Source organism: Coregonus clupeaformis, unplaced genomic scaffold (genome assembly GCF_020615455.1).
Source record: "Coregonus clupeaformis isolate EN_2021a unplaced genomic scaffold, ASM2061545v1 scaf0791, whole genome shotgun sequence".
Lineage (NCBI taxonomy): Eukaryota > Metazoa > Chordata > Actinopteri > Salmoniformes > Salmonidae > Coregonus > Coregonus clupeaformis.
In genome coordinates, this window is record NW_025534246.1 from 48,667 (window position 1) to 68,634 (window position 19,968).

The 19,968-nt window shown below is 46.0% G+C and overlaps 1 protein-coding gene across 1 annotated transcript; it reads right to left on the reverse strand.

Moving 5' to 3' along the window:
- Positions 1-12,273: 12,273 nt before the first annotated feature.
- LOC123485669 (circumsporozoite protein-like) lies at positions 12,274-14,001 on the reverse strand. The gene is made up of 2 exons (XM_045216761.1): positions 13,941-14,001; positions 12,274-12,734 (listed from the first exon to the last, which is right to left on the reverse strand). The coding sequence occupies exons 1-2, from the start codon at positions 13,999-14,001 to the stop codon at positions 12,274-12,276; spliced, it is 522 nt and encodes a 173-aa protein (XP_045072696.1).
- Positions 14,002-19,968: the final 5,967 nt, after the last annotated feature.

Genomic DNA, 19,968 nt, shown 5'->3' on the forward strand with positions numbered 1-19,968 from the left:
GGGCCCCAAGCTTAATGATGAGCTTGGAGGGTACTATGGTGTTGAATGCTGAGCTATAGTCAATGAACAGCATTCTTACATAGGTATTCCTCTTGTCCAGATGGGATAGGGCAGTGTGCAATGCGATGGCGATTGCATCGTCTGTGGATCTATTGGGGCGGTAAGCAAATTGAAGTGGGTCTAGGGTGTCAGGTAAGGTAGAGGTGATATGATCCTTAACTAGCCTCTCAAAGCACTTCATGATGACAGAAGTGAGCGCTATGGGGTGATGGTCATTTAGTTCAGTTACCTTTGCTTTCTTGGGGACAGGAACAATGGTGGACATCTTGAAGCAAGTGGGGACAGCAGACTGGGATAGGGAGAGATTGAATATGTCCGTAAACACTCCAGCCAACACAATCTTGGTTTCATCAGAGCAGATAATCTTGTTTCTCATGGTCTGAGAGTTTAGGTGCCTTTTGGCAAACTCCAAGCAGGCTGTCATGTGCCTTTTACAGAGGAGTGGCTTCTGTCTGGCCACTCTACCATAAAGGCCTGATTGGTGGAGTGCTGCAGAGATGGTTGTCCTTTGGAAGGTTCTCCCATCTCCACAGAGGAACTCTAGAGCTCTGTCAGAGTGACCATCGGGTTCTTGGTCATCTCCCTGACCAATGCCCTTCTCCCCGATTGCTCAGTTTGGCTGGGCGGCCAGATCTAGGAAGAGTCTTGGTGGTTCCAAACTTCTTCCATTCAAGAATGATGGAGGCCACTGTGTTCTTGGGGACCTTCAGTGCTCCAGACATTTTTTGGTACCCTTCCCCATATCTGTGCCTCGACACAATCCTGTCTCGGAGCTCTATGGACAATTACTTCGACCTCATGGCTTGGTTTTTGCTGTGATGTGCACTATCAACTGTGGAACCTTTTATAGACAGTTGTGTGCCTTTCCAAATCATGTCCAATCAATAGAATTTATCACAGGTGGACTAAACATCTCAAGGATGATCAATGGAAACAGGATGCACCTGAGCTCAATTTCGAGTCTCAAAGCAAACGTTCTGAATACGTACAATACTGCTGTTCATCAAGGCAAAGGGTGGCTAATTTGAAGAATCTCAAAAAAAAATATATAAAAATATATTTTGATTTGTGTAACACTTTTTTGGTTACTACATGATTCCATATGTGTTATTTCATAGTTTTGATGTGTTCACTATTATTTTACAATGTAGAAAATAGTAAAAATAAATAAAAACCCTTGAATGACTAGGTGTTCTAAAACTTTTGACTGGTACGAAATAATAAAATAAGTAAGGTATTTCCATTTTTTATATGTAATAAATGTGCAACAAATTCTAAAAACCTGTTTTCATTATGGGGTATTGTGTGTAGATTGATTTTGTAATTTTTTTACCCATTTTAGAATAAGAATAAGTATAATAATGTAACAACATTTGGGGTCTGAATACTTTCCGAAGGCACTGTATATGGAGACTGTTTAGTGCCACAAAATGAGGGGTTAAATAAAGGATCTTTCTTATATAAGTCGGAAGTTTATATACACCTTAGTGAAATACATTTAAACTCAGTTTTTCACAATTCCTGACATTTAATCCAAGTATAAATTCCCTGTCTTAGGTCAGTTAGGATCACCACTTTATTTTAAGAATGTGAAATGTCAGAATAATAGTAGAGAGAATGATTTATTTCAGCTTTGATTTCTTTCATCACATTCCCAGTTGGTCAGAAGTTTACATACCCTCAATTAGTATTTGGTAACATTGCCTTTCAATTGTTTAACTTGGGTCAAACGTTTCGGGTAGCCTTCCACAAGCTTCCCACAATAAGTTTGGTGAATTTTGGCCCATTCCTCCTGACAGAGCTGGTGTAAAGGAGTCAGGTTTGTAGGCCTCCTTGCTCACACACGCTTTTTCAGTTCTGCCCACAAATTGAGGTCAGGGCTTTGTGATGGCCACTCCAATACCTTGACTTTGTTGTCCTTAAGCTATTTTGCCACAACTTTTTGAAGTATTCTTGGGGTCATTGTCCATTTGGAAGACCCATTTGCGACCAAGCATTAACTACCTGACTGATGTCTTGAGATGTTGCTTCAATATATCCACATAATTTTCCTTCCTCATGATGCCATCTATTTTGTGAAGTGCACCAGTCCCTCCTGCAGCAAAGCACCCCCACAGCATGATGCTGCCACCCCCGTGGTGTTCTTCGGCTTGCAAGCGTTCCCCTTTTTCCTCCAAAAAGCAGCCTTTCAGGTTATGCCGATATAGGACTCATTTTACTGTGGATATAGATACTTTTGTATCTGTTTCCTCCAGCATCTCCACAAGGTCCTTTGCTGTTGTTCTGGGATTGATTTTCACTTTTCACACCAAAGTACAACGTGGTACCTTCAGGCGTTTTGGAAATTGCTCCCAAGGATGAACCAGACTTGTGGAGGTCTACACATTTTTTTCTGAGGTCTTGGCTGATGTCTTTTGATTTTCCCATGATGTCAAGAAAAGAGGCACTGCGTTTGAAGGTAGGCCTTAAAATACATCCACAGGTATACCTCCAAGTGACTCAAATGATGTCAAATAGCCAATTAGCATATTCCGGAATTTTCTAAGATGTTTAAAGGCACAGTCAATTTAGCGTGTGTAAACTTCTGACCCACTGGAATTGTGATACAGTGAATTATAAGTGAAATAATCTGTCTGTAAACAATTGTTGGAAAAATTACTTGTGTCTTGCACAAAGTAGATGTCCTAACCGACTTGCCAAAACTATAGTTCGTTAACAAGACATTTATCGAGTGGTTGAAAAAACGAGTTTTAATGACTCCAACCTAAGTGTATGTAAACTTCCGACTTCAACTGTACCTCTCAGATATAGGACAGACACTTCAGAACAAACTTCCTTTAGATTTTTTTAGGGGAATATCTGTTGTTCCATGTAGTGAATCTATTATTCAATGCATGTGTATGCGCTAATAGCAGTAAGGCCAAATACAATTTTTATCAAATAATTTTGTTATATATTTTATACTTCAAGGGGTCTTAAAATTCTAAATCAAATAGCAAAATGATCCTTGGTATGACCTTCTTAAAACAATTCCATATAGCTTAGTAGAACCCTTCGAATCCCATCCCAAATGTCAGTAACCTACTGGAAAGGTGCTACCTGCCGAGGTAGGCGCCTTTGGAGACAGGTAGGCAGCAGCCTTTGGATTGGTTAAACGATAACAGTGTGCTACTCCAACATTAGTATCCGTTCAGAAAACGAGTCTAAACTATTTGCTCGGCAGTAGTGCCGCTCAGAACACTGCGCTACGGCAGTTCGCAATGCGCTAGCGAGCCACGACGGCAGGTAGCTCAGTGGGGCGGCGGGTAGCTTAGTGGTTAAGAGCGTTGTGCCAAGTAACCGAACAGGTCGCTGGTTCTAATCCCCGAGCCGACTAGGTGAAAAATCTGTCGATGTGCCCCTTGAGCAAGGCACTTAACCCTAATTGCTCCTGTAAGTCGCTCTGGATAAGAGCGTCTGCTAAATGAAAAAAAAAAAAAAAAATGACAATACTAGATGATGCTAGCCTTTCCCAAACCATTGGTACGGTACTGCATTGTATAGTCTACAAACACGGCTTCCAGCTGCTCCCTGGCAGCCATTTTAAATATTCAATATTCATCCAAATCCTCCTGCTGCAGGATCCTCCTGCGACAAAATGGGTCATCTTAAGATCCGACATCGGTCGCATGTGGCCAGTCTGTATGTCAGAGTGGATCTGGCTCAGAGTGGATGAGAGTTGAAGCGGAGGCCTCGGAGATGCTTTTAGTCTGCAGTCTGGAGACCTGCATTCATAAAGCATCTCGGAGTGATAATCTAGGATCAGTTTAGCCATTTAGATCATAATGAATCACATTATATGGAACCGGGGGGGGACCCTGATCCTAGATCACCACTCCTACTCTATGGAACCGGGGGGACCCTGATCCTAGATCACCACTCCTACTCTATGGAACCGGGGGGACCCTGATCCTAGATCAACACTCCTACTCTATGGAACCGGGGGGACCCTGATCCTAGATCACCACTCCTACTCTATGGAACCGGGGGGACCCTGATCCTAGATCAACACTCCTACTCTATGGAACCGGGGGGATCCTAGATCAGCACTCCTACTCTATGGAACCGGGGAGGGGGGGGACCCTGATTCTCCTAGATCAACACTCTACTCATGGAACCGGGGGATCCTAGATCACCACTCCTACTCTATGGAACCGGGGGGGGACCCTGATCCTAGATCAACACTCCTACTCTATGGAACCGGGGATCCTAGATCACCACTCCTACTCTATGGAACCGGGGGGACCCTGATCCTAGATCAACACTCCTACTCTATGGAACCGGGGGACCCTGATCCTAGATCACCACTCCTACTCTATGGAACCGGGGGGACCCTGATCCTAGATCAGCACTCCTACTCTATGGAACCGGGGGACCCTGATCCTAGATCAGCACTCCTACTCTATGGAACCGGGGGGACCCTGATCCTAGATCACCACTCCTACTCTATGGAACCGGGGGGACCCTGATCCTAGATCAGCACTCCTACTCTATGGAACCGGGGGGGACCCTGATCCTAGATCACCACTCCTACTCTATGGAACCGGGGGGACCCTGATCCTAGATCACCACTCCTACTCTATGGAACCGGGGGGACCCTGATCCTAGATCACCACTCCTACTCTATGGAACCGGGGGGGGACCCTGATCCTAGATCAACACTCCTACTCTATGGAACCGGGGGGTCCCTGATCCTAGATCAACACTCCTACTCTGAGATGCTTTATGAATATGGGTCCAACTGACATCGGCAGACCTTATTCTCCTCTGTCCCCCGGGACGGTCATTATTGATGCTACGTGACGTTACATCATAAACCTAATGAATTATCTTCCCACAGTAAATCCTTGGGACCCACTGTCTGACGTGTGTGTGTGTGTGTGTGTGTGTTTGTGTGTGTGTGTGTGTGTGTGTGTGTGTGTGTGTGTGTGTGTGTGTGTGTGTGTGTGTGTGTGTGTGTGTGTGTGTGTGTGTGTGTGTGTGTGTGTGTGTGTGTGTGTGTGACAAACAGAACAGTAGAGTCATGTTATGTTCTTCTCATCCAGAGAACACTGTGCTAACTAGCTTGTTGTGGTTTACATGAATCAGATAAACAGAACATCTTGTTCCATTAACAGAGTTCAGCACCGACCCTCAGATAAACAGAACATCTTGTTCCATTAACAGAGTTCAGCACCGACCCTCAGATAAACAGAACATCTTGTTCCATTAACAGAGTTCAGCACCGACCCTCAGATAAACAGAACATCTTGTTCCATTAACAGAGTTCAGCACCGACCCTCAGATAAACAGAACATCTTGTTCCATTAACAGAGTTCAGCACCGACCCTCAGATAAACAGAACATCTTGTTCCATTAACAGAGTTCAGCACCGACCCTCTTTTAGAGTTTAAACTATTAGTATAATATGTTGCTATAACAACCACTACAGCAGTGGGTCAGTGCGTGGGTGTTCTCCTGTGTAAACCTCCGTCATCATGGTTCAGTTGTCAGGTTGAGTTATCCTCTCAGGGGGGTAGTGGGTTCCATCCATTAGCACCAGGTTGTTTGTTGACTAGTCTGTTGAACCGTTTCATACAGATGGGGGGGGGATCATCATTTCAGCCAGTTTGCTACAGCAGGAAAATAATCATGCAGCAACAGAAAATGTGAATTGTTGTGTGGATTATAATTAATTGATATTTTTGTAGGGGTTGATACATTCTTCGTTAGGGCAAATATGGAAATTACAAACTTTAGAAGCCTTTTTTAAAACTCAAATACACTACAAGGTTTGCACTACAAGGTTTGCTGTGCAGGAAGCTTCTCAGCAACAAAAAGAGTGATCAAATTAAAGATCCTACATCTGTAGGACAGACCGGAGCACATTCCGACTCCAGTTGAGGTGGGTGTTCTTCGCTGAGGGGCTGTTCAGGGGAGAGCGTTCTTAAACACACTAAACAAAACAACCTGGGATGCGTGGGACCGACCCTGTAAGAGCTGTCGGTTGATGCTGGTCACATATCCGCCACAATAACAACAAGCCTTCACACTCTTTTAACTCCCATGATGTAGAGCACTGGGAGGCCACCCGGGGGGGCCCTGATCGACTTGCCCTTGATGGAACATTTTACATTTTGAATCATTTTAGCAGACGCTCTTATCCAGAGCGACTTACAGTTAGTGAGTGCGTACATTTTTTTCACCTCGTATTTAAGATTCAAGACTTTCACCCACCGCTGAGTATGCAGTTCAAGCGGCACCCTATACCGTATGTAGTACACTACTTTTAACCCGGGCCCTGTGGGTGAAACAGGGTGCCATCTGGGCCCCGTGGGTGAAACAGGGTGGCATCTGGGCCCCGTGGGTGAAACAGGGTGCCATCTGGGCCCCGTGGGTGAAACAGGGTGCCATCTGGGCCCCGTGGGTGAAACAGGGTGCCATCTGGGCCCCGTGGGTGAAACAGGGTGCCATCTGGGACGTATTTATGAGTCGATCGCCTGCCCTGTGTCTGCGAGACGGTTGTCTTGGACAGTATTCTGCCAGACAGTGAAAGGGAAGCCCCCCAGACAGAGGTAACGACACAGTGACAGACTCAGATAAACAGGGAATCCCCAAAACTAAAGCAGACGCTTTGCCACAACAGCAAACACACACGGTAAAACACACTGCAATATTTATAAAAGCATTTGAATAAGGTGTCAACAGTAAAACACACTGCAATATTTATAAAAGCATGTGAATAAGGTATGGAGAGAGCCTGGAGTCACCATGGATACTACAGAGACGGCAGCTGAACAGGCCTAGCTAGAGTTTGGCAGATACACAGTCAGAGAGTGCCTGTTTATAGTATTATTGTAGCAACCGTACACCTTGAGACTTGTCAAGAGATTTAAGACCTGTTTGCTTTAATGGCTACTGTGTTGGACTGACAGTCAAAGGGACCCAAAGGGGCCGTTCATAAATATCAACACATGCCCTCAGCCAGTCTGTGTACCACACGTCATGTACATCAATACCATCTGCACCATAACGCCGCATGAAAATCCCTGAACAATGACAGCATTACTCAGCGCCGCTCAACACTAATCTGTCTCTGCCGAGCTCCAGCATGGCTGCCTGCTCCAACAGGCTTCCGTACGACATCAGTGAAACTATGACCGCGCATGCAGAGTGTAGAAAGCCAGCCACAATAAGCAGCACCTCTGGGTTGGAGTGAGATGGCCCTCCTCCAGCCTAGAGAATCAAAACCACGTTGGCTAAGTAGTCAGCCCCCCCCCCCCCCAGCCAACCACTGGGTCTGTCAGTAAGTCAGTCAGCAGCCAAAGGCTCTTAGCTGCCAGAGCTGAGGATGAGGAGTTTCCACTGGCTCTGATTTAGCCTGGGTGGTCCCACATCAGTTTCCACTGGCTCTGATTTAGCCTGGGTGGTCCCACATCTGTTTCCACTGGCTCTGACTTAGCCTGGGTGGTCCCACATCTGTTTCCACTGGCTCTGATTTAGCCTGGGTGGTCCCACATCTGTTTCCACTGGCTCTGACTTAGCCTGGGTGGTCCCACATCTGTTTCCACTGGCTCTGACTTAGCCTGGGTGGTCCCACATCTGTTTCCACTGGCTCTGACTTAGCCTGGTGGTCCAACATCTGTTTCCACTGGCTCTGACTTAGCCTGGGTGATCCCACATCTGTTTCCACTGGCTCTGACTTAGCCTGGGTGGTCCCACATCAGTTTCCACTGGCTCTGATTTAGCCTGGTGGTCCCACATCTGTTTCCACTGGCTCTGACTTAGCCTGGGTGGTCCCACATCTGTTTCCACTGGCTCTGACTTAGCCTGCCTTTTGGTGGTCCCACATCTGTTTCCACTGGCTCTGACTTAGCCTGGTGGTCCCACATCTGTTTCCACTGGCTCTGACTTAGCCTGGGTGGTCCCACATCTGTTTCCACTGGCTCTGACTTAGCCTGGGTGGTCCCACATCTGTTTCCACTGGCTCTGACTTAGCCTGGGTGGTCCCACATCTGTTTCCACTGGCTCTGACTTAGCCTGGGTGGTCCCACATCTGTTTCCACTGGCTCTGACTTAGCCTGGGTGGTCCCACATCTGTTTCCACTGGCTCTGACTTAGCCTGGGTGGTCCCACATCTGTTTCCACTGGCTCTGACCTTAGCTCTGGTGGTCCCACATCTGTTTGGGTGGGTATAGAAATCTATGGTCGTTGTTAGCACCAGGACCACCAGGCTAACTCTGACCGACTGGCCCCAGGCCTGTTCTTAGCACCAGGACCACCAGGCTAACTCTGACCGATGGCCGGCCTGTTGTAGCACCAGGACCACCAGGCTAACTCTGACCGACTGGCCCCAGGCCTGTTGTTAGCACCAGGACCACCAGGCTAACTCTGACCGACTGGCCCCAGGCCTGTTGTTAGCACCAGGACCACCAGGCTAACTCTGACCGACTGGCCCCAGGCCTGTTGTTAGCACCAGGACCACCAGGCTAACTCTGACCGACTGGCCCCAGGCCTGTTGTTAGCACCAGGACCACCAGGCTAACTCTGACCGACTGGCCCCAGGCCTGTTGTTGCACCAGGACCACCAGGCTAACTCTGACCGACTGGCCCCAGGCCTGTTGTTAGCACCAGGACCACCAGGCTAACTCTGACCGACTGGCCCCAGGCCTGTTGTTAGCACCAGGACCACCAGTCTAACTCTGACCGACTGGCCCCAGGCCTGTTGTTAGCACCAGGACCACCAGGCTAACTCTGACCTACTGGCCCCAGGCCTGTTGTTAGCACCAGGAGCACCAGGCTATCTGACCGCCCCAGGCCTGTTGGCACCAGGAGCTCTGACCGACTGGCCCCAGGCCTGTTGTTAGCACCAGGACCACCAGGCTAACTCTGACCTACTGGCCCCAGGCCTGTTGTTAGCACCAGGTACACCAGGCTAACTCTGACCGACTGGCCCCAGGCCTGTTGTTATCAGGCTTTCTGAAGAGAGATGGTTGGTCATAGGCCACTAACACCATGGCCACTAAAATAACCCCAGAAGGTCAGGGAACATCCATCATTACCACAGCACCCTTCCACCATCGGAGAGGGACCAGGCTGTGATTGGGTCCATTATAATGCAGTGCACGCTGTTGTAAAGCCTGGGAGAGTTACTGAAGCGCTGAATGTCAGGAGATGGGACTGGGAGAATGTTATATGTCGAGAACAGTTCAAACCTGATTTATCTCAATCATTGACAGTCTCACCCTTAACGTTTTTACTTTAATAGTCCAACCTTCACAACCTCTCTTCCAGTGTGACCATGCCTGGAGTTGTGATGGAAAATGAAACCTCCAAATGTTGCTGTTTTCATGCTAGTAGAACGAAATGGCAGTGACAGAGGAGCATTCATAGAGACTGATAGTATTGAAGATTGTTGGCTGTCAGTTTACAGTCCACATCAGTCTCCTAGAGAGCGATCTCACAGTGTCAGTTTACGGTCCACTTCAGTCTCCTAGAGAGCGATCTCACAGTGTCAGTTTACAGTCCACTTCTGGTTAATATAGACACTGCAGTGATGCCACAGTTATTGAATCATTTCAATATGTTCCAACTGACAACAGAGACAGATCCACTGATCTCAATCTCATCCTCTCTCTTCCAGTGTGACATGCATGGAAATTCGCCCTAAAATGTAGCTATCAATCAACAATATCCGCTAGAGAGATGACTTTAGTGTATTAGTCTGCTTGGTTGAATCATTTAGATTTCCTCTGACTGACAAGAGAGACAGATCCACTGATGCCTAGGGCAGAATACACCCTCCCTGTATTAAACCATAGACAGGTTAATAACCAGAATACACTTGATTTAGAAGGGAAACCTTTTCTCAACCAGTGCCGGGAGAGAAGAGAGAGTGGAGCACTTTCTCAGTGAATGACATCATCCAGGACCAGAAACACTGTGTGAAGAATCAAATTCCAGACTAAATGAATGGAAACTACTGACTCAAATAATTACTTTGATTCCATTTGGTGTATCTCCTCTAAGTATAAAAAATGTATGCACTCACTAACTGTAAGTCGCTCTGGATAAGAGCGTCTGCTAAAATGACTAAAATGTGAAATGTAAGCCAGATTTTGACAGAATTAATATTGAGAAAGTAAAAAAAAAAAAAAAATAGAATGCCTCATCTTGAACACAAAGTCAATAAAATGGCAACTGGAAGGTCGTGGACTAAATCATCCTGAAGGGTGTAATCAGCCTGTGTAACTCAATGCACTACTGCCAGACAAATAGACTGATTAACGGTCTGACCCCCTAATGCTGATTGGGTACCAGTGTGACATCTCCATGCTGATTGGGTACCAGTGTGACATCCCCATGCTGATTTGGGTGTTGTAGTCTGCTTCCTCGTGCTGATTGGGTGTTGTAGTCTGCTTCCTCGTGCTGATTGGGTGCTGCCGTCTGACTAATGGAGCGGATTGGGTCACTCTATTTCCATGTGTCAGTCTGTTGCTTCTCTTTACATTGCTTGGTCTCAGTAGACTTCATCTCAGGCTTGGTGTTGACAACATGGCATTTTACAGCTGTTGCTTCAGTATAATGTATAGAGCACTGGAGGCTCCTTGTTTTAGGCCTGTTGTTTTTGTCTGCTTTTTGGCCTGTTGTTTAAGGCCTGTTGTTTTTGTCTACTTTAAGGCCTGTTGTTTAAGGCCTGTTGTTTAAGGCCTGTTGTTTTAGGCCTGTTGTTTTAGGCCTGATGTTTGTGTTTACTTTTAGGCCTGTTGTTTTAGGCCTGTTGTTTTTGTCTACTTTCAGGCCTGTTGTTTTTGTCAACTTTCAGGCCTGTTGTTTTAGGCCTGTTGTTTTAGTCTACTTTCAGGCCTGTTGTTTTAGTCTACTTTCAGGCCTGTTGTTTTAGGCCTGTTGTTTTTTGTCAACTTTCAGGCCTGTTGTTTTAGGCCTGTTGTTTTAGTCTACTTTCAGGCCTGTTGTTTTAGGCCTGTTGTTTTAGTCTACTTTCAGGCCTGTTGTTTTAGGCCTGTTGTTTTTGTCTACTTTCAGGCCTGTTGTTTTAGGCCTGTTGTTTTAGTCTACTTTCAGGCCTGTTGTTTTAGGCCTGTTGTTTTGTCAACTTTCAGGCCTGTTGTTTTAGGCCTGTTGTTTTAGTCTACTTTCAGGCCTGTTGTTTTAGGCCTGTTGTTTTAGTCTACTTTCAGGCCTGTTGTTTTAGGCCTGTTGTTTTTGTCAACTTTCAGGCCTGTTGTTTTAGGCCTGTTGTTTTTGTCTACTTTCAGGCCTGTTGTTTTTGTCTACTTTCAGGCCTGTTGTTTTAGGCCTGTTGTTTTAGTCTACTTTCAGGCCTGTTGTTTTTGTCTACTTTTAGGCCTGTTGTTTTTGTCTACTTTCAGGCCTGTTGTTTTAGGCCTGTTGTTTTAGTCTACTTTCAGGCCTGTTGTTTTAGGCCTGTTGTTTTTGTCAACTTTCAGGCCTGTTGTTTTAGGCATGTTGTTTTTGTCTACTTTCAGGCCTGTTGTTTTTGTCTACTTTCAGGCCTGTTGTTTTAGGCCTGTTGTTTTAGTCTACTTTCAGGCCTGTTGTTTTTGTCTACTTTTAGGCCTGTTGTTTTTGTCTACTTTCAGGCCTGTTGTTTTAGGCCTGTTGTTTTAGTCTACTTTCAGGCCTGTTGTTTTTGTCTACTTTTAGGCCTGTTGTTTTAGGCCTGTTGTTTTAGTCTACTTTCAGGCCTGTTGTTTTAGGCCTGTTGTTTTGTCAACTTTCAGGCCTGTTGTTTTAGGCCTGTTGTTTTGTCTACTCTCAGGCCTGTTGTTTTTGTCTACTTTCAGGCCTGTTGTTTTAGGCCTGTTGTTTTAGTCTACTTTCAGGCCTGTTGTTTTTGTCAACTTTCAGGCCTGTTGTTTTAGGCCTGTTGTTTTAGTCTACTTTCAGGCCTGTTGTTTTAGGCCTGTTGTTTTAGTCTACTTTCAGGCCTGTTGTTTTAGGCCTGTTGTTTTAGTCTACTTCCAGGCCTGTTGTTTTAGGCCTGTTGTTTTAGTCTACTTTCAGGCCTGTTGTTTTAGGCCTGTTGTTTTTGTCTACTTTCAGGCCTGTTGTTTTGTCTACTTTTAGGCCTGTTGTTTTTGTCTATGGAGTTTTGTGACTTTTCCAACCTTGGTTTCTTAGTGCTAACTAGCTTGCTAGTTGGCTATTAGTCTACCTCTTTGTCTGGACTGTGCTGCTGTGATCACCTCCACCTGCCTGGATTCTTCCTCTGATCGCTGGCCTCCTGGTTCCCCTGACCCACCGCTGGCCTCCTGGTTCCCCTGACCCACCGCTGGCCTCCTGGTTCCCTGACCCACCGCTGGCCTCCTGGTTCCCTGACCCACTGCTGGCCTCCTGGTTCCCTGACCCACCGCTGGCCTCCTGGTTCCCTGACCCACCTCTGGCCTCCTGGTTCCCTGACCCACCGCTGGCCTCCTGGTTCCCTGACCCACTGCTGGCCTCCTGGTTCCCTGACCCACCGCTGGCCTCCTGGTTCCCTGACCCACCGCTGGCCTCCTGGTTCCCTGACCCACCGCTGGCCTCCTGGTTCCCTGACCCACCGCTGGCCTCCTGGTTCCCTGACCCACCTCTGGCCTCCTGGTTCCCTGACCCACCGCTGGCCTCCTGGTTCCCTGACCCACCTCTGGATTATTTTTATTTTATTATTCTATTTATTGTGCCTGTACTTGGTAAGGATCTGTCTCTGCTTCGTATCTCTGACAGAGTAGAGATAATCAGCCAATTCATATTCTCTGTTCAGAGCCAGATCGCAATTTAGTCGGCTTTGGGATTTTGTTTCGTTTTTCCAATGTTGTAAATATGAGTCCTTTGATTGGTTCATGATTTTGTTTATTGGAATTCTTTATTTTGAAGCGGTGCCGGTGTCATCTTGGTTGGTTAGGTCCAACACCAGCTGACTGAGAGGGCTCGTTTCTGGGCTCAGCTCTTGGGTTTGAAGTGCTTTAAATTGGAAACTTGAATTTGGACTTGAATTTAGGTGAAGTCAAAATTGTAATGATCTTTTTTGTACTTTCATTACCACTGGAAAGAGGCCCAATTCTGCCCTACATCATGGTAGTTAGATGCATTGTGATGTTTGGATTATCATAGATAGATGCATTGTGATGTTTGGATCATGATAGATAGATGCATTGTGATGTTTGGATTATCATAGATAGATGCATTGTGATGTTTGGATCACGATAGTTAGATGAGATCATGAGAGTTACAAAACATGAGAAGTGTCTGGACAGGAAAACTGAACCAATACCGCCTGAATAGTTGCTAGGGAAGTGCTAGATAAAGTGGGGAGTAATCAGGGCAGTGATGAAGTCATGACGGGTTGCCTGGTCCGGCGGTTATTAAATGGGCTTCGTCCGGCGCCGGAGCGGGATTAGACGTGACACAGTTTCACTGAATGGAACAACAGATAGTACCCACTGAGATATATAAATCACTGCCCCGTAGCTTGGAGCGAAAGGGGTGGGTTTCCCACGGGGGGGCAGTATGAATAATGTATGCACTCACTAACTGTAAGTCGCTCTGGATAAGAGTGTCTGCTAAATGACTAAAATGTAAAAATAAAAAAGATCAGGATATATATATATATATTTACCCCTTATTTTTGGTACTAAACAGACTCCATATATTCTGTATTTCCATTAATCTTTTTTACTGGTACCGGGGGACCTTCAGACAAGTCTTGTGAGGCCTGTGGGCGTCCTAGATCAAAACATGTACGTGTTGGTGAGAATCTCACCTGTCCACAGAGGGGTCATATCAGTGTGTAGCCCAAACTGTTGGGACGCTACAGACAGAAGTTGGCAGATCGGCTGCACCGACTCCAGACGAGTCCCAAGACGCTTGTGGGGGGCCGTACAGCAAAACGGAGAACGCCATCGTGTTCGTGAGAGTCTCGTCTTTGGTTTTGTAGGCAAAACCGTTCGGATGCTACAAACGATTTTGTGAGAAGACCGATTTTCGGGACGTCTGATTGTCTGACAAACACCCGCTCTAGTTCTTTCACCGCATATACGGAAGTGCGACATAGGTGGATGCGGTGGATTGAGACTCATCCAATGCAACAAAAAAAAAACTGATATTTCTAGTATAAACTGACAGATATTGATGAAAATGTTTTTATTATGCTAATTCGATGTATTATGCTAATTCGATTTCTGCGGGAACGTTTAATTTATGGTTTCTCTATTCTAAAGCAATTATACTGGGTTTATGTTTATGGAGCGTTCAATCCCTGGACAAAGAGCTGGCAAATACCTTTACATTTAAATCTTCATACAGAAGAATAGATGGACACAGAGAGACGCCATTAGAACCTGAAGGACGGATGGAAATGAAAATGAAAATGCATCAAGGGGTGCATCCCAAAATTCCTTAAATAGTGCACTACTTTTGACCAAGAGCGCTATACACCCCTAGTCAAAAATGGTGCACTATGTAGTGAATAGGGTGCCATTTGAGACGCAACCTAAGGGGTGTGTGAAGTGGCACGGTAAATCAAAATCTGGCACCGTATGTATGCCCACGTTAACGCGCCAAGGTGATTAGCTAAGTGGGCGTCTTCTGTGACACAGGGAACACTGAAGTGACAGAGACAAGAAGGAAACAAAAGGAGTTGGGAGGCTAAAGAACTCAGACTGGTAGGGAACCAAATAATCTAGCAACGGAATGACATTTCTATACATACACCATTACATTATGTCAGAGAGAGAGAGAGAGAGAGAGAGAGAGAGAGAGAGAGAGAGAGAGAGAGAGAGAGAGAGAGAGAGAGAGAGAGAGAGAGAGAGACAGCGAGAGAGAGAGAGAGAGGCAGAGAGAGAGAGAGGAGAGAGAGAGAGAGAGAGAAGAGAGAGAGAGAGAGAGAGAGAGAGAGAAGAGAGAGAGAGACAGAGAGAGAGAGAGAGAGAGAGAGAGAGAGAGAGAGAGAGAGAGAGAGAGAGAGAGAGAGAGAGAGAGAGAGAGAGAGAGAGAGAGAGAGAGAGAGAGAGAGAGAGAGAGAGAGAGAGAGAGAGAGAGAGAGAGAGAGAGAGAGAGAGAGAGAGAGAGAGAGAGAGAGAGAGAGAGAGAGAGAGAGAGAAGAGAGAGAGAGAGAGGGAGAGAGAGAGAGAGAGAGAGAGAGAGAGAGAGAGAGAGAGAGAGAGAGAGAGAGAGAGAGAGAGAGAGAGAGAGAGAGAGAGAGAGAGAGAGAGAGAGAGAGAGAGAGAGAGAGAGGGAGAGAGAGAGAGAGACAAAGAGAGAGAGAGAGAGAGAGAGAGAGAGGCACCAAGGTAAAGAGCCATCCCCAGTATCTCTCCAAGCAGGCATAGAGGAGTGTTTCACTCTCTACTTGAAAACTTTGAGGCCTCAGCATTTATTTCAGACTAGCTTAAATATTGCACGAAATCACAGTTTCTGTCTGAACATAATAATTTTATGGTGTACATTATCTGTGCATCAGTGTATAAAACTGGGGTAATCTCCTGAGAAGATTTGTGTCAATTGATCTCTCTCTTTTTACCTGTTCCGTTCCGGTGATGGATGGACTGAGAGAATGACCTGTCACCGTGATGGATACAGCCTTTAGTCACCATGGATACAGCCTTTAGTCACCATGGATACAGCCTTTAGTCACCATGGATACAGCCTTTAGACACCATGGATACAGTCTTTAGTCACCATGGATACAGCCTTTAGTCACCATGGATACAGCCTTTAGTCACCATGGATAAAGCCTTTAGTCACCATGGATAAAGCCTTTAGTCACCTCCTCCTCCCCCTCCTCCTCACCGCTCCTCAACCTACTCCTCCTCCTCACCCCTCCTCCTCCTCCTCCTCTCCCTCACCCTCCTCAACCTCCCACCTCCCACCCCTCCTCCTCCTCCTCCCCCCCCCCCCCCCCTCCTCAACCTACTCCTCCCTCCTCACCCCTCCTCCTCCTCCTCCTCCTCCTCAACCTACTCCTCCTCCTCACCCCTCCTCAACCTCCTCTTCACCCTCACCCGTCCTCCTCCTCACCCCTCCTCCTCCTCACACCTCCTCAGCTTCATCCTCCTCCGAACCTCTCCTCAACCTCCTCCTCACCCTCACCTTTCCTCAACCTCCTCCTCCTCCTCACTCCTCCTCATCACCCCTCCTCAACCTCCTCTCCCCTTCTCAACCTCTTCCTCCTCTTCCCTCCTCAACCTCAACCTCCTCCGCCTCCCCCCTCCTCAAACTCCTCCCCCCTCTTCAACCTCCTCCCTCCTCCTCAAATCTCCTCACCCTCTTCCTCCTCCCGCACCCCAGATGGCACCAGGCCACATGTCTCGGTTCTTCATCTTCTCAGTGGTGAGTAAATTACCATATCTAATGTAACTTTGTGACTCTTTCAAAGAAAATCTGGCTAGATGTTTATTCATGACTTTTTCCCCCTCCTCTGCTCTGGTCTGTGAAGGCATTCATTTCTCATGAAGGGCAACCAAGACTCAAAGACCAAAGGAGAGGCACACTGCCACAGTAGCTATACCAGACCGTTAGATCAGGTTCCAACGGACCGCGAGGACCAGATGTCTCACACTCCAATCCACTCCTGGTCCGCTTCTGTTGGGGCACATCTACAACAGCCAAGACCTCCATCAGCCCGAGCTACTGGGGTCGACTATACACCGGAATGCACAGAATATGGATAGGGGCTGGGGACAACCATTGCAGTATCGTTACATCAGTTCAGTTGCGGTTATCATGTAACTGAGTCTAATTGGTGACTTCATGGTGTGTGTGTGTGTCTCCCAAGTCCCTGAATAATCTCATTGACTTCGAAATTATGCAAACACTGTCTCTCTAGCTCAGTGTTTCCAGAGAAGACTGGAACAGCAGGGGAGCACTCTGTCATCTCCAGAGAGAAGACTGGAACAGCAGGGGAGCACTCTGTCATCTCCAGAGAGAAGACTGGAACAGCAGGGGAGCACTCTGTCATCTCCAGAGAGAAGACTGGAACAGCAGGGGAGCACTCTGTCATCTCCACAGAGAAGACTGGAACAGCTTTTTCAGGCTTCTCTGGAAACACTGAGCTAGAGAGCCAGTGTTTGCATAATGTAGAAGTCAATGAGATTATTCAGACCTTGGGAGACCCATTAAGACACTACAGTATTGTGTTGGTTCCCCAATAAGACACTACAGTATTGTATTGAAGTGACCCAATAAGACACTACAATATTGTGTTGGTTCCCCAATAAGACACTACAGTATTGTGTTGGTTCCCCAATAAGACACTACAGCATTGTGTTGGTTCCCCAATAAGACACTGCAGTATTGTGTTGAAGTGACCCAATAAGACACTACAGTATTGTGTTGGTTCCCCAATAAGACACTACAGTATTGTGTTGAAGTGACCCAATAAGACACTACAGTATTGTGTTGGTTCCCCAATAAGACACTACAGTATTGTATTGAAGTGACCCAATAAGACACAGCTACCTGCGCTGGTCAGAAAGCTCCTCGATAGCCCAGACCTCAGGCAGTAAAACTGTCCACACCTCTTTACTAAGGTGATGAAGCAGAGAGAGAACAGACAGATAGATAGACCCACAGGTCTTAATATCCCACCCCAGTTGACCAAGGCCTTCCTGCATCTTTCTCACCATCAACAGGAGGTTAAACACTACTACGTAGAACGTGTTTTCAGTATTCCTCTGCACAGCTCAGCTCACTGTGCTGTTTTGATACTAGATGTTGCGGGGCAGGTATTTTTTCACCTGAAGACGTTTCATTCGGTCAACAGAAGCCATTTAGGAGGCAGTGCAGGATCATAATCACTACTGATAATAGCCTAGTCCTCCCACAGTGGAAATACAACTATCCAGTCATGCTGAAACTACATGTGTTAACTACTCTGTATTTCACACAGAGACAACTAACAGAGGAAAACCAGACTCGATTATCTGAATTCCTACACAGAGACAACTAACAGAGGAAAACCAGACTAGATTATCTGAATTCCTACACAGAGACAACTAACAGAGGAATCTCAGATTAGATTATTTGAGTTCCTACACAGAGACAACTAACAGAGGAAAACCAGATTAGAGTATCTGAATTCCTACACAGAGACAACTAACGGAGGAAAACCAGACTAGATTATCTGAATTCCTACACAGAGACAACTAACAGAGGAAAACCAGACTAGATTATCTGAATTCCTACACAGAGACAACTAACAGAGGAAAATCAGATTAGATTATCTGAGTTCCTACACAGAGACAACTAACAGAGGAAAACCAGACTAGATTATCTGAGTTCCTACACAGAGACAACTAACAGAGGAAAACCAGATTAGATTATCTGAATTCCTACACAGAGACAACTAACGGAGGAAAACCAGATTAGGTGACCTGAGTTCCTACACAGAGACAACTAACAGAGGAAAACCAGATTAGATTATTTGAGTTTCTACACAGAGACAACTAACAGAGGAAAACCAGATTAGATTATTTGAGTTCCTACACAGAGACAACTAACGGAGGAAAACCAGATTAGGTGACCTGAGTTCCTACACACAGACAACTAACAGAGGAAAACCAGATGAGATTATTTGAGTTCCTACACAGAGACAACTAACAGAGGAAAACCAGATTAGGTGATTTGAGTTCCTATCATGACGTCTATAGTACTGTCAGCTCAAGGAGTAAAGTACAGTCTTACCAACTAACCTTAAACATCACGTACAGTAAATGGCTTTAGGGACAATGTGAATTCATTCTTATGGTATTGCTTTTCAATAAGACTTACAGTAGTCACGTAGCATACATTATGGCTGTACTATACCACACAATGCTACTGGTACTGTTCACACACACACACACACACACACACACACACACACACACACACACACACACACACACACACACACACACACACACACACACACACACACACACACACACACACACACACACACACACACACACACACACACACACACACACACACACACAGACACAGTGCTAGTTAAACTATTGATGTGGTGTTCGTCTCCCTTCAGATCTGCTAGGAGAGAGAGCTATTACTAGAATGTTTTATATTATCTACAAGCTGCTCCTTTGAGACAGAGGAGCAGGAAGTCAATAAACCCTGCCTTTAAGAACAGCCTTGTAAAACGAATAACAGAATAGACCCTTGAAGACATCTACATGTTCTACTGATTGGAAATCCAACACCCCTTCAGGTAAAAGCAGAAGGACAAACCTAAGGCCAAAGGATTGAGGATCATGTTCTACACTGATTGAGCTATAGTAGACTGCTACAGCACAATGTTAAAGGTTCACCCCTGAAGCTTTAGAACGTATGGATGCATTTCCCATAATGCCACTATAGCCACTATAGCTATTCACTGCAGTTTTTTTCTCCAATTGCTAACATACTAAAATGACATGCACAGCACAATTATTTAAACAGACACACAGAGAGCAAAACCTCTTCTCAAGTCTCCAAAAGTCTAAACACATTTTCTGCTTTACACACATTTTGCAGTTCAAAATGGCACTTTTTAAATGCACTGCACACAGTTATCTGCATAAGACACAACAATCTGACATAAAGTCACATGTTTGCCATTTCAAAACACTGCCATTCAAAATGACACTACATGAGCTAATTGGCCAATACATGTGCCACCTGGCAAAACACCTCAACGGTTAATTGTTACCACTTCAATCAGGAAGTAAGCGCTATGAAAAGACCACAGGTGAGCACCTTTTGTTTTGCAACAACAATGGAAGACGTTGCAGAGAGAGGAAGAGGAAGAGGAAGAGGGAGGGTGAGAATGAGAGGGGGAGGAAGAGTGAGAGGTAGGGGTAGAGCTGGTAGAGGAGTTCATGGCCAAAGAAG